Source organism: Bombina bombina, chromosome 6 (assembly GCF_027579735.1).
Source record: "Bombina bombina isolate aBomBom1 chromosome 6, aBomBom1.pri, whole genome shotgun sequence".
NCBI classification, from domain to species: Eukaryota; Metazoa; Chordata; class Amphibia; order Anura; family Bombinatoridae; genus Bombina; species Bombina bombina.
The window spans coordinates 956,113,387-956,129,527 of NC_069504.1; the positions used below are offsets into that span (position 1 = coordinate 956,113,387).

Below are 16,141 nucleotides of genomic sequence, written 5' to 3' on the forward strand. Positions count from 1 at the left end.
ACTTGTCCACCACCTTTTAGGTGGTGAACTGCAATAATCCTGATCAGATACGATCGGGATGATTGACACCCCCTGCTAGCGGTCGATTGTCAGTGAATGTGCAGGGGGCGGCATTGCACTAGCATTTCTTGTGAAATGCTTGTGCAATGTTAAATACCAACAGCGTATGCTGGCAGCATTTAGCGATGCCAGGTGGACATGATTCGCTACAGCGAATCATGTCTGCCGGTCTTTAATAAATTGACCCCTATGACTTGAGCGCAAAATATCGCTTAAGGGAAAGCAATATTTGCGCTCAACTGAGTAATGGGAGACACGGCATGAGAACTAGTGCAGCAAAGGGGGTAGGTTGTGCAGCAATGGCAGCAAATTGTAAACATATATTTAAGTGACAAATTTGCCCGTTTGCAGGCGCGCGATTATTTAGAGCTCCGCTTGTATTCTAGCCCTTTATTTGCAACAAAACTACCTAGTATGCTACTGCTACTGCAAATAATGTATTTCCTTTCATGAATGTTGATGCAAACTGATATTCCACCTTAAGAGAGGAAATGACTAGATAGACAGGGTGAGCAAAATATTATTTCAAAGAAAGATAAGTATTAACTCAAATCTCCCTGGGAGAAAGTGGAACAAGCAAAGGGTTGTGATTTATTGTACGGTAAAAGGCAGCAAAATAAATAATGAGTGTATATTGCAATAATGTTATAAGGAAAACATTTTATGCATTGTTCAATTTTGAGTTTAATTTTGAGTTTAATTATTCTTGCTAAGTATTGGACTCTATGAGGCCGATTTATGAAGCAGCGGAAGCTCCGTCCGACCCACTCCACTTCAGGTCCGTCTGAAGCGGAAGTTAAGAAGCAGCGGTCCTAAGACCGTTGTTCCTTAACTCATCCGCCACCTCTGAGGTGGCGGACAGCAATCAGCCCGATTGAATACGATCAGGTTGATTGACACCCCCTGCCGAGTAACACAAAAAAAGTAAGGATGAAATCATCTATGCCGTCCCCCACTGAAAATCAGGTACGCCGACAATATAATAACCCCAAAGGAAAATTGTTTAGAGCTAATTGTTAGTTTAATACTATATGGTGTGACACAAATCATTAGCCATTAGCTACAATTATTTCTATCTGTGGGAATTTACTAAAAATGTAAAGAGAAGGTAAAACTCATTCACACATCTGCAATTAAAAAAAGAGACAACATGTCCCCACTTGCCCTGACATGTTTCGCCTTTTAGCTTTGTCAAAAAGCATTTCCTTTGGGGTTATTATATTGTCGGCATACCTGACTTTTCAGTGGGGGGCGGCATAGTTGATTTCATGCTTACTTTTTTTAATTTGTTACTCGGCCCTACCACCCACTTACTAGAACTATCTGTAAAGACATCTAATTATTATTGATAAATTTATATTTTAATTTAAGCATGAGAGGTGGAAAGTGAGGCGATGTTTAATAACAAACATATATATCAAGCTTTATCTTCTTATGTGCTACAGAACCAGTAATATAAATAATAACACTATTATAGCCTGCAGTTAAGAATATAGCACCAGTGTTATCGTTCCTAGGATTTTACTTATACTTAGCACCTGGAATCTCTCCAGGGGTTAGCGTCCAAGTCAGCACTGACGATTTTTAAATGTTTGACTGAACAGCTTACCATACACCTTCCATTTGGAATTTACTATATGGTCTCACTATATTCCTTACTCACCTGAATTTACTATTAAAACATTAACTGACTATTGCTGTCACTGTATTCATAGTATTATACCATATTGAGAGGTGAATAGTGAAACGGTGAACAATAATAAAACCCACACATTGAGTTCTATCAGTTTCTTATGTGCTACTAAATCACCATATAACGCAATAGCACTATTATATCCCTTACCTACAATACAGTTTGCTTAATTCTGACATGATAGGATAGGGGTTACTTTAAAAGGTGGTTCCCATTCTAAAAACACACTCTATATATTTGGGAGCATTTAACCTTATGGTAGCCTATCACAGGAACTCTAGATTTATTTAGTTTCTGTCGTAATATAGCATTGCAACTGTAAGTCCAAAATTGATAATCAATGTATACCTACTGATATCTACAGTACTAGCACCTTGATATAACTTACTATATTACTCTATATGTATCTATATGTACTCTATATGTATATTGATTGGGCCTCTGTATTAATCGCAACATCACTTCAGTAGAAATATTGAACAGTGAACCTGACTCACTACTCAAGTGATAGGCATTGACCAGACACCTTAGTATCACCAGTTTATCAGCTCTAGTCAGTGACTTGAATGTCTTGAGACCAAGTGTATAGTGAAGCAAGTTGTGATATATTTTTTTACCTACTATCATAGTGACCGACAGAGGACACACGTAATCACATACTTTTACTTTCCTTATACCTTTGCAAAGTTTATTAAAGTATTCTTCTATGCCACTTCTTGTCCCCAACTCAGTCAGCACAGTACTTACTCGACCTCATACCCCATTATCAATGTGTATTTAGGGTATACCCATTATTAATAAAGTCATTTTAGTCTGGTTCCCCTGTACTTATTTAAAGGGGTTGACCTCTTACTGGCCCCTTAGAGGCATTTACCCTCTGGAAATTTACATATATTGTTGATACACCCATTCTAGCACACTGTGTTTTTAATGAACATTGTTATTTTAATTTGAAACCATAATAAAAGTTACATTTTACCCCTCCTATTGGAGGTTTACTAATTGTGTCTTTATAGAAGCCTTTTGCTCAGTCATCAATTGTGTTGTTGAGTGCTATTTACGTACATACCTTTCTAATGCAATGCATTAGGAATTTTTCCAGTTTTTGTTTCTGCTTATGTACAGCACCTCGGTCCCCTTTCTTTAATACAATATATCTACAAACCCCCTAATCCTTATAGGGGTACAATACAGTGTTTTAATAATGGACACAACACCTGTAGTGCCATTGTTTTCCTTTCGTATCATGTCCGCTCACACATTGATAAATATACCCCTTAGATTATATCTTTTTTAGAGTTTCCCAATGTAGCTAATTTACAAACATATGAATTATAATATTATAATGCGTTAAAGTACATAGTAAAAAGTCAATGCAATTAATAATACATGCTTTAGTTGATAGCTACATCATATTGTATAGCAATATTGACATGTCAAGTTGTGACCAGTAAATTCAGAATTGTGAGTATTCTGTGTAACTCCTGGAAAGCAGAAACCTGGTTATAATCTATAAAAGGCACAGTTCAATGACATCACAAACTGTAATGTTTTAAACTGTTAATGCTTTAAGTAAAAAATGTACACACTTAACAACAATACAAATTAGTCTGTCTTTATCATTTAATATTGCAAGTCTCCACTGAATTGTTGCCCAAGAAACAGATTACATTAACATGTGATGCAATAATTACTCCACACGACTGCTACCAATGCTAATGTATTCTGCTGGTCTTAAATGTATTATTTTAGCATCAGGCAAAACCTTGAACTAAGCACCTGTGCTTTATAGCCCAGAGCTTCTAATATATTTGCTGACATGCTGTTTTATGTTTTGTTGTAATGTGCATGATACAGTGAGCTGATGCAGATAGCATTGAGGGACTGATGCAGAGATCAACCATGCATTGCTAAATGGGCTTGTAAAGCAAATCAAATGCAGGAATCCTGTGTGATCTTTATGCTGTTACAGCTCTATTTGGTGTTTTTTTGCTGCTGTCCACAGCTTAGGTGCTGAAACCAAGCCATACACGGCTTATTGGAGTGTTGTTTAAAGCTGTGTACCCCAGCAGATCTTGTATCCCTTGCATTTTCTTTTTTACAAGCATCCACATGCCAAGCCCTCCCCTTTACTCTTCCCACTTCACTTAAGGTGGATCACCATAAAACATGCACGCTTTTTAAACATTGCAAAGTCAATTGTATTCTAACTCTATAACTAGTTACTTTCAATGTATACGTAAATATAATACACATTTTAATAAAAAGATTTACGTGTAACTTGCAAAATTGTAATATATATATATATAAATATAGGTATCAAAGGTTGGTTAAGCACTCCAGGTATCCTTTTTCGTTATCCCAAAATTCCCAGGGTGCACAACAAGTAATCATACAGCATCAGAAAAATAGAAGGCACTTATTTGCATTAAATTGTTTTTGTAAGACCCAGTGAGTGCCTTCTATTTTTCTGATGCTATATATATATATATATATATATATATATATATATATATATATATATATATATACATATATATATATATATATATGTATATTGTACATATATATATTTTATATATATATATATATATATATATATATATACTGTATACATATATACTGTATATATATATATATAATATATATATATATATATATATACATACTGTATATATACATATATATATATATATATATATATATATATATATATGAGTGTGTATGTGTCTGTGTGTATAGAAACACTTATTTAAATGAGCTGCAATATTGTTAGTCCACCTTAAGAGACCACAAGGAGGGGGAGGATGTGGGAGAGAAGGGCAGGGATTGAAGCTGAATGCTGCTTCATGAGAAAGAAGGATACAAGGATTGCTGGGGATACAGAATGAAATATGACACTATAGGAATTAAAGCAACTAGAGCATATTTTAAGAATCTTACTGGAAGATCAAGGTCTGGGGGATTTAACAGGCCTTACCTCACATCGTCCCATTTATGGGAGACCAGAACAATACCATGGATTTACTTGGAAAGCAGCCACCTTCAGACTCATCTAGATCCCATCATCTAGCAATGAATGCTGGCGACACATGGTAACCTGCTGCAGTTAAATTGCTGTGGGTACATGCAAAAGGATGTGAGGTGTAGGGCTTGTTGGGGAGGGGTTGGATGAATGCTATTTACCTGCTGCAGTCTTTGTAATGGCTTTTTCCAGGGGTTGCACAGGGCTAGCTTTACATGTCCTCCTCCCTGTGCTAGCATTACTAAGCCAGGCTACAGGGCAGCTGAGATACTCAGTTAGGGAGGAACTGAATCATGGGGCATTTGTAGGGAATATAGTAAGTGACCTGGGTCTTGACCTTAAACGTTTACCCTCCCGTGGATTTAAGATCACATCTGGGAACAGCAAACAGTATTTTGATGTAAATCTTGGTAATGGAGTCTTATTTGTAAACCGCACCATTGATCGTGAAACTCTGTGTCAGCCAAGTGGCCCTTGTATAATAAACCTTGAGGTTGTGATTAAGAACCCAGTAGAGGTACACAATATTGAGGTGGAGATATTAGATATTAATGACAATGCCCCTAAATTTCCTAGAAATTATTATTATTTAGATGTCAGTGAGTCAGCTGTTCCTGGGGCCCACTTCCCTATAGAGAGTGCACAGGATCTTGACATTGGGACAAATTCAATTCAGACATATAAGCTCAGTGTGAACGAACATTTTGCATTGGACTTAAAAACCTTCAATGGAAATAGTAAACTTATTGAAATTGTACTTAAAAAATCCTTAGATAGAGAACAGAAATCCCTCCATCAGTTGGTACTTACAGCTATAGATGGTGGCAGCCCTGCAAAATCTGGCACGGCCCAAATATATGTACGTGTTATGGACACAAATGACAATGCCCCATTATTTGACAAATCAACATACAAGTCCAGCCTGCTAGAGAATGCACAAGCTGGCACATTAGTTGTCAAACTAAATGCCACTGATCCAGATGAAGGGTCAAATGGAGAAATCACTTATTCATTTAGCAGTTATACTCCACAGAAAGTCAAACAGTTGTTTTCTATTAACTCCCAAAGTGGAGAAATACGTGTTAATGGCACAGTGGATTATGAAAAGGCATCAGTGTATGAAATTTATGTTCAAGCCACTGATAAGGGCTCTGTACCTATGGCAGGCCATTGCAAGGTGCTAGTTGAAATCATTGATGTAAATGATAATGCCCCAGAAATAGTTGTAACTTCACATTACTCCCCAGTTGCTGAGAACTCACAAGCTGAAACTGTAGTAGCCTTAATGAGTGTTACTGATCAGGATTCAGGGCCAAACAATAAGGTCACCCTTTCAATAGAACCAAACCTCCCTTTTAAATTAAATTCATTTAAAAACACATATAAGCTAGTAACCGAAGGCAATCTGGACAGGGAAAAGTGCCAGTCTTATAATATTACACTGACAGCTACAGATTCTGGAACTCCTCCTTTGTCATCTCAAAAAAACATTTATGTGGAAATATCAGATGTGAATGACAACCCTCCCATGTTTGAAGAAGCATCATACTCTGTTTATATCATGGAGAACAATGCTCCTGGGGTGTCACTTTTTTCTGTCAAAGCCATAGATCTGGATGCAAATGAAAATGCATTTGTTTCGTATATGTTACTTGCAGGGGATATTGAAGGGCTACCTGTCACATCTTTTGTCTCTATTAAATCTGACAATGGCACTATTTATGCAGGCCAGTCATTTGACTATGAAAAAATAAGGGAATTTCATTTTGTGGTGCAAGTTCAAGATGCTGGAAACCCTTCATTAAGCAGTTCTGCTACTGTTAATATTTATGTTGAAGATCAAAATGATCATGCTCCAACAATTCTGTACCCATCTACCAGCAATGGATCCACATCTGTGGAGATGATTCCTAGAACAGCTAATGCTGGGTATCTGGTCACAAAAGTAATTGCAATTGATGCAGACTCAGGACAAAATGCATGGCTCTTTTACTATTTATCTAAAGCCACAGACCTTAAACTTTTTACAGTAGAGTTACACACAGGGGAGATAAGGACTACTCGAAAAGTTGTGGATGACAGTATTATTAACTATAATCTCACAATACTTGTACTCGACAATGGACAACCACCTCTTTCTTCATCTACATCTATAAGTGTAGCCATTGTGGATAGAGTTTCAAAGATCATCCCTGACACACGAAGATATGTAAAAAATACAACAAACTATTCAGAAATGACAATCTACTTGATTGTTGCTTTATGTTCAATTTCATTCATATTCCTTTTGACAATCATTGTTTTAATCATTATTAAATGCTTTAGGTGTGAGATGCAAGATAATTCTTGTTGCACTAGCTGTTGTGGTGTAAGTAAACAAAACCCTGTGGACATCTATAAACAGGCAAACAACAACATTGAACCTAGACTACCACCTGGCTTGAAAGTACAACCTCATTTTATTGAAGTTAGAGGAAATGGATCACTTACAAAAACTTACTGTTACAAGGCGTGCTTAACAGCAGGCTCTGGAAGCGACACATTTATGTTTTATAATACAGGAGGGCCTGGCCCTCATGCCGTTATTGCAGACAGACATTTGACAGGGCAAAGTGGACAGAGTGTACAAAACCTGATTATTTTAAAAAGTGAGACTACTACTCCTGTTGAGGTGAGCTGCATCAAATCTTTATACTTTAATGTTCTTATCTTGTTTGTATTGCTATTTATGCATTATTGATAGTTTCCGCTTTCATAACATTTTTTGTATAGTTCCTTTATTGTGTTGTTTATTTGGTGGGATGGGTTATTTCATCTTTATCTGAAACCAACAGTATGTCAAAAACTATTTTTAGATTGCAATTAAATCCTTGGTGGTTCCATGATTATTGTGGGCAGATGAAAAAGCCCTTTGCTTGTATGTCACTACCCAGAATCCTTAATTGCAAATAGCACTCTATGAGTGGTTTAACTTATTGGATGTGGTTCAGCACTTAAAATGTTTTCATAACTGGCTGCTTTTTTTCAGATTTGTAAAATAAGGGAATAACTTGGTCAATAATACATGGGTACCAACTTTACATTTGCTTTTTTGCTGAATATTATCTAACAGTGTGCTAACAATTTTTGATTACATTAGCAAACCTTTTTCTTAAGTATAGAGGAAGAAAGATTAATTAAATTAAAGTGCATGAATAAGCAATAGGAAGTTTATTCTAACGAATGTTAATGACTTGAGTTTGCTCATTTGCCTTAATAAAATCTTTGTCTTATTATAGGATGCAATTTAAAAAACAAAAATAAACAACTCAGACATAAGTATGTGAATACATCTAAGGGACATTAAACCCCAAATATTGATTTCATGCTTTAGATGGAGCATGCAATGTTAAGCAACTTTCCAATTCACTTCTATTAACTATATTGCTTAGTTCTTTTGGTATCCATTGTTGTAAATCCTCCCTAGGTAGGCTCAGGAGCAGAAATGTTTGGCGACTGCACATATATGCCTCTTGCCGTTGGCTCACCAAATGTGTTCAGCTAGCTCCCAGTAGTGCATTGTTGCTCTTTTTACAAATGATACCAAGAGAATGAAGCACATTTAATAATATAAGTAAAAGTTGTTTAAAATTGTATGCTCTATCTGTATCTTGAAAGAACAAGTTTGGGGTTTATGTCCATATAAACACCATTTGCAAGACCGAAGATGGGCTATGAATGTACAAACAAAAAAGGCTTTTAATAAAGCAGTGTAAGGGGAATCAAGTCAGTCATGGAATTAGCAAGCACCTTATAATTGGTTGCTCTCTAAAGCTTTACCTTTCTAATACATCTGCAAAGGGAATGCGTATTCATATGTTATCTTGAATATGTCACATGTTCAGCCCAGCTTTGTAGAATAGCCTTAAAACTTTTGTATTTATATTGTATTAGCTTTTTTATCTTGAAGTAGTGATTGATCTTGATGTGTATTATCTTCTATGGATTAAAGAGTTACCTTGAAAACAACTACCCTGTAGGCCAATTTTATAATGTAAATGGACATGTATAAAAATGAAATCATATCCAGGTTTTCTTTATGATTCAGATAAAGCATACAATTTTAAACAAGTGAAAAAGAAGAAAATTGGAAAGTTGATTAAAATTGTATGCTCTATCTGACTCATTCTGACTTTATTGTCCCTTTAAAGCTGGCCTGTCAGAAATTAGCCTTAAAGTGCCATACAACAGTTTGAGATCTGTACATATCTTAAAAGGGTTAATTAATTTTAAATAGTTTGCATTAAAAATTGTTTAAAAATTGCTGTCAAGTATTTTTAAATAATTTTCAAAAAAAAGAAAAATTAATTACATAGCTAAGCTGCCTGGAGCAGCTAACACCACCCCTCTTATAAGTGTTTAGACACAAGCTATGGCCCATATTTATCAAGCTCCATACGGAGCTTGTGGGCCCGTGTTTCTGGTGAGTCTTCAGACTCGGCAGAAACACAAGTTATGAAGCAGCGGTCTAAAGACCGCTGCTCCATAACCCTGTCTGCCTGCTCTGAGCAGAAGGACAGGAATCGCCGGAAATCAACCCGATCGAGTACAATCGGGTTGATTGACACCTCCCTGCTGGTGGCCGATTGGCCGCGAGTCAGCAGGGGGCGGCGTTGCACCAGCAGCTCTTGTGAGCTGCTGGTGCAATGTTAAATGTGGAGAGCGTATTGCTCTCCGCATTTAGCGAGGTCTTGCCAACCTGATCCGCACTGTCGGATCAGGTCCGCAAGACCTTTGATAAATAGAGGCCATTGTATTTCAACTGAGTTCACATTTTCTAGGCATGCTCCAGCAGATAATCCAAATTCACTTTTGCATTCTACCAAAAGAACAATAAACATAGATACGGAAATAAAAGGAATTGTGTGGGGGGGAGTTAGAGCTTTACAATTCAGAAACTAAAAGAAAGGTTTAATGGTGAGGCGCTGCAGTATACATTTGCAGGTAAAGTAATTAAAGTAAATATTATATTATTTTGTCTCTATCTCAACTTGCTTTTTGTCCCTTTAACTCATTTGTGTGGATATTCGGATAGATAAGACGGGAATTCAGCCAATTTCAACCTGCATAACATAAGGAAGACTTCCCTGTCTAGAGTTCTGCACTTACCTGTCTCAACTACAAATTGTGTTTAGTAGATTATATGCCATTTACAAAGACCTGCTTTTTTAGATCTTCAGAGATAGAGATCATAGCTTTATTATAATGATTTTAAACTGATATTCCAAAGCAAACTTGCCCTTGATACTTTCAAAACAACTTTTATCACATGTTGCCTTTTTTAACTGTCCATGGTGCTGATTCTTGGAAGCATACACAACCTCTGATACTAATCAGAAGCATGCAAGATTGGCATCTTGTGCATCTCCCATGCTAGTCTCATAGTTAAAAAGGAAGAAAAAAAATATCCTACCTTGATAAAGCCTATATGAAATATGTTTTTAATATGAACAAAAACTAGAAGGAGATTATAGCTATAAACTAAAATTATAATTCTACAATGCCTAGAGTATTACATAACCCTAATAAATGTTGGCCCGTTTGGACAGTGAAGCGCCAACAAGAATCTACGGAGTCCTTTGGGCATCATTGATTGATTCTACTGGGCATTAATTGTGCAGCAGACCAAATGTAGGATAATGGGTTTTAGATTGCAAAAATGGCATCACTTGACCAATGAGAAAAGCAGCTCTTCTGAGGGAAGCCATCCCAAGAGAGTTCATACATTGTTTAATGACAAATTCAGCCATGATATTACTGTAAAGTTTAAAGACAGCGTATTTAAGTTCATAGATTGCTACTGTTCTGCAGTATTAGCAATAAGCAGGAAGGAAATCTCTGTCAGCATTCCAGCATTGACATTAGAGTTTAGAAAAGTAGGAAATGCACTTCTTATAAGATTAAATATTTAAAAATGTAATGTATTCAAATATTCAAATAATTGTGAATATTACCATCAAACATATATATATATATATATATATATATATATATATATATATATATATATATATATACACACACAGTATATTTATATATATATATATATATATATAGTTATATGTATATATATATATATTTTTATATATATATATATATATATATATATATATATATGTACTGTATATATACTGTATAATGTTTTCTCATATTATATTAATTTATCAATAAAGGGAGAGTAAAGATCTTGTAAATACCGTACATTACTATTGTGCTGTTAAAGCATAAAATATCAGTCAAGTCTTAATATTTTTTTCCAAATAAAATCCTTCTTTTCTGCAATTATTTGACAATAGCCAAACTCTTCCCACCATTGCCTTATATGAAGGATCCAATCTAGGCTTTAGTCAGCAGATAGTCATGCTAGCTACAGTTATACAATTAATAAAAAATGCATTTATTTGCAATTATCAGTGGAAGCCAATTAGATATACAGCAGATATAGACTTTAATCAATAGGGTGTATTTCAAATTCCAACTATTAGAAATTGCTCAATTGTTACAGCTAAATTACATGAAAGGGGCAAAATAAATCATGTAAAACTATTGCAACATAGTTTTATTATGCATAAATAAAGATTTTATATACAAACCTCTGTGCTTTACATATGCAATATATTAGAAAGCCAAACCTTGCATGTTTGCATGCTGGCTGTCACTTTAAAATAAATATTCTACAAGTACTGTAATTTTTATTCTCCACCTGTAGTTAGAAGTACTGACATTCATCTGTTCCTTGAATATGTACACCTCTATGAAAACTAAATATTGAAATTGTGCTAAAACTAATATTTATTAAATAGATAAAAAACAAAATGTGGTTATGATGTATTTTGCTATGATAAGCACATAGTTTTCATATCCTTGCATTTTTTTCTTTTATGTTTTTCCTTATGACTATTAATTTGCTTTGTTCTTCAGTAAATCTTATGCTATGTTTTGCATTAGTTTATCTTTTTAGAACTCTGGAAATGTTTATGTTACACATACAGTAGGTACCAATCTTGAGTGGAGACAGTGTTGGCTGGTATAGGGCAGGCATAGGCATGGCCAGTGTAGCACAGTCTGAAAACTGATTTGGGCATGATTTTAGACAGGGTCTGGGGAGGGAAAGTGAGTCAGATATCTCAACCCTTGACAGTCGTGCAAAATGGGAATTGTTGGGTGCTCTGCCTATATAACAGTTTAGTAATAGCTTCTATAAGTGTTCATGATTTTTGACGTAAGAATAGATGTTCAATAACAGTTTGCCAAATGTTTTTTGTATTTATTACAACAATTGTTTATTATATTATATTTTGTTATATTGTATTAATATTATTATTATTATGATTATTATATCAAATATTAATTTGCAAAGGTTGTTGTGAATGATAAGATGAGAGAAAAGCTCTCCACGAATAATAATGATAATATGCAATACAAAAATATCTGTTGTGTGGCACATTTATAAACAAAATGAGTTAGGAGACTTCCTTAATGCATTTGTGTGGTAAGACAAATCTTCTAGCATGTCTGGATGTGACACTACACAATTAATTATTTTCTAAATATAATTTACAGTGGAGACCTTTTCTTTCACCTTGTGCTCACTATAACCTATATTGTGAATGGTTTAGATACCCTGACTACTAGAAAGCTACCAGAAGCCATCTGTGTGTGGATTAGTTCCAACGAGAATGAAACAGCTGTCTATAAATTGGCTTTTGGTTGCTTCTTTCCCTGCTATGTTTTTAGTGTGTTCTTAAAGAGCATTGAATTAATATGAGAGAAACTTTATTTATAAAAGTATAAGCAAAATGGGCACAGCTCATGTGCATGCATTTACCCAGAATTCCCTGCTATACTGAACTACTCTGTGCTGAAGATTTCTTTTGAGAAACAAATCTCCTAGGATAACCTCTTCATGCTAAGGGGAAGTGTTTAACTGTAAAAACTTGGTTGAAAAATAAAATCAGGCATGTATCAATGCGATCGTGTTATTTTAAGCCCGGGATCAGATCATGAAGGCCTGCCAACAATGCTAGGCACACCGCCCATTTAGATTACCTATTGTCTTAAAGAAGTACGGTGCAGGACACTAAGAAAGGTAGGACGTTCCATGCCATCCTAACAGCATTAAATTCCAGTGCTGTTAGGGAGGCATGGAATGCCCTAACGGCATTTAGGGGTTAAAGGAACAAAACTTTCATTAAGATAAGGCATGTAATTTAAACAACTTTACTTTTATCATCAAATTTGCTTTTTTCTCTTGGTATTCTTAGTTTAATGCTAAACCTAGGTTGGCTCATATGCTAATTTCTAAGCCCTTGAAAGCCACCTCTTATATGAATGCATTTGACGGGTCTTTACAGCTAGAGGGTGTTAGTTCATGTGTGCCATATAGATAACATTGTGCTCACGCCCATGGAGTTATTTAAGAGTAAACACTAATTGCCTGAAATGCAATTATGTCAAAAGATCTAAGATAAGGAGCCAGTCTGCAGAAGCTTAGATACAAGGTAATTACACAGGTAAAAGTATATTAATATAACAGTGTTGGTTATGCAAAACTGTAGAATGGTAAATAAAGGGATTATCTATCTTTTTAAACAATAACATTTTTGGTGTTTACTGTCCCTTTAACTGTATGTTTGACAAAAATAAAAAATATCTTATTTACAAATTAAATTACTCATAAGCTAAAATAATGGAACACTTCTAAGATAAGAATTTAAACTAATAAAAACTATGCGCGTGTTGGCGGTTATCTATATTATTTTAAACCTGCAGAGTTTTCTAATACCAAGAGCCATTTTTTAAAAATAAAGTGAGCCAGCCAATGATTACTGACTTTGGCTAAAAAAGCGTAGTCAGTCATCTGGGTTCTAAACTGTTTTGCTTAATATATAAATGTAAAAATAATGTTGTTATATTACATTCACTTATATAATGCATCAAATAATGATCAGGTTCATTGACACATACCACTTTATTACCACTTTTAAGCAGTAATTCTAAGCACATGCAATATTTACATTTGCACTTTCTTTAGGTTAGTGACCAAGGATGATTAGTTTAATTTTTAGTAACATTGAAAATTTAAAGGATAAATTATAGTTTTAAATATTTTGGGTTAAATTGTGAGTGGAGCGCTAGCATTTCCGGGCGGGCGATAAGGAGTTTATCACAGATGTTTGTGCTCAACGGGTTTACAGCTGGTTTTACGAGTTGAAAGTAAACACAATTGTTTGAGCGCTAGAATGATTACTGCGTTCTCAGAGCTCTGGTTAACTGTTTTCGCAAAACAATAAAGTGTTAGAAAACTCATCAAAAGTGCGTTTAAAAGTACATTTACACTCATACTAACACATCTAATAAAAATTATTCAAAAAAAATATTGCAAAGAAAATCGTTAAGGGCTCAAAGATATGAGGTCTCAGGTGTTAGAAAATAAAAGGCAGGCAAAGGGCATTAACATTAAGATGCATACATATACATGTCTAAAGATGTGTATATATATATATATATATATATATATATATATATTATCATTTATTTGTATAGCGCCACCAAATTCCATAGCGCTGGGTACAATGAGAGGGGTATACAATGACAAAGATTTGTGATACAATACAAAACATAACAAGACTAAACAAATCTAGCACAGGAGGAAGAGGGCCCTGCTCCGGAGAGCTCACAGTCTATAGGTTTAGGGTGCAGAGACATAAGGTTGGGGTAGCTTGTTACATCGGTTGTATTTGCAGCAGTGAGTCAGGCAGTTCATGTACATGTATTAGCTTGGTTCGGATGCAGGATGGAGGAGAGATGGTAAGCCTTTCTGAATAGGTGGGGTTTCAAGGATCGTCTGAAGCTGTCAGGTATTCCTTTGGATACCTGCCTACCTTGTTAACCCCTCCTACCTTACCTTTATATCCTGCCTACGCCCTGTTCCTAGTGCTTAGTAATTTTGATCCTTGTGCTGACAAGTCAGAGAGACCTAAGCTGCTATCCTCACTGGAAATACAGTTACCCTTTCACATTAGGAGTTATTCACTTAAAGACACTTCTGCCTAAATTTGGATTACAACCTGCTGTTCTTAACAGTGAACCTGTGCTTTCAACTACGATTGATTCATTAATCCTTATCCTGCACTATCTACGTAAACAGAGCTTTCTAAGGATTTCATAGAGAGTTTTCATCCTTCACATCCCCAAAGAAATCTTACTTGTGGAATTCAACTTGTGAAGCCAGGACTTTAACGCTGTCAGTTGTAGCGTTTGTTCCAGAGAATCCGCCGCTCAGCAGCGGCAACATCGGCTTGTGACTTCACGTGTCACTCAAACTCGCTGCTGACCGATACGCCCAGTTTCACGCTGCACTACCTCAGCAGCTGCTCGCTCTCACAGCGTAAGCTTTGTTCTCCACACAGACGTCCACTGTGTTGCATCGCAGCACCTATATTCAAGACAGCACATGCTGAGATCAGTACACAGGTACTTAGCAAGTTCTTAATTTGGAACTATACTCAGAGCACGGTTCTAATATCTCTCCAGGTACTGCTCCTTCCTAAACAAGCATAACAGCTTGATCTCAAGCAGTGTCTGTTCTCACTTCTATCAGCATATTGTAATAGAATATACTATTACAAACAGAATCTTCTTTCTATCAATTCCACTTACTAACAGGCATCTATCCAAGGTAATAGTTGCCTAAACAGTCAGTGGTACACATATCAAATTACAGGTTTACAGCTGTGATCAGAAAATTAACAAGGTAGAAGGATACAGGCTACGTATCTCACAAATACCCTGTATCAACCTTACAGAAGCTATACAAGGTTGGAGACAGTCTGATGGAGCGGGGTAGAGCGTTCCAGAGGACAGGAGCAGCACGTGTGAAGTCTTGGAGGCGGCAGTGGGATGTAGAAATAACAGGAGTGTAGAGACGTAGGTCAGATGTTGATCGAAGAGGACGGGATGGGGAGTATTTCACGATGAGAGAGGAAATATAGTTGGGAGTTAGACTGTTGAGTGCTTTTTAGGTTAGGGCTAATACTTTAAATTGTATTCTGGAGTGTATGGGGAGCCAGTGTAGAGACTGGCAGAGCGGAGCAGTTGATGTAGATCGTCGGCTTAGGTGGATGAGTCTAGCAGAAGCATTCATAATAGATTGGAGGGAGGAGAGGCAGTGTTTTGGAAGGCCAATTAAGAGTAGATTGCAATAATCAATGCGTGACAGGATGAGGGAATGAATAAGTTTTTTTTTAGTTTTTTGAGTAAGGAAGGGACAAATTCTGGAAATGTTGTGTAGGTGTGAATGGCAGGATATGGTAAGCGTTTGT

General features: G+C 35.9%; 1 protein-coding gene across 1 annotated transcript in view; it reads left to right on the top strand.

The window, feature by feature from the left end:
* Positions 1-4,956: 4,956 nt before the first annotated feature.
* PCDHAC2 (protocadherin alpha subfamily C, 2) overlaps positions 4,957-16,141 on the top strand; it is a 149,255-nt gene continuing 138,070 nt past the window's right edge. The window contains exon 1 of the mRNA XM_053719599.1: positions 4,957-7,449. Within this exon, the coding sequence (XP_053575574.1) occupies positions 4,957-7,449 (2,493 nt within the window). The remainder of the gene's footprint in view (positions 7,450-16,141) is intronic.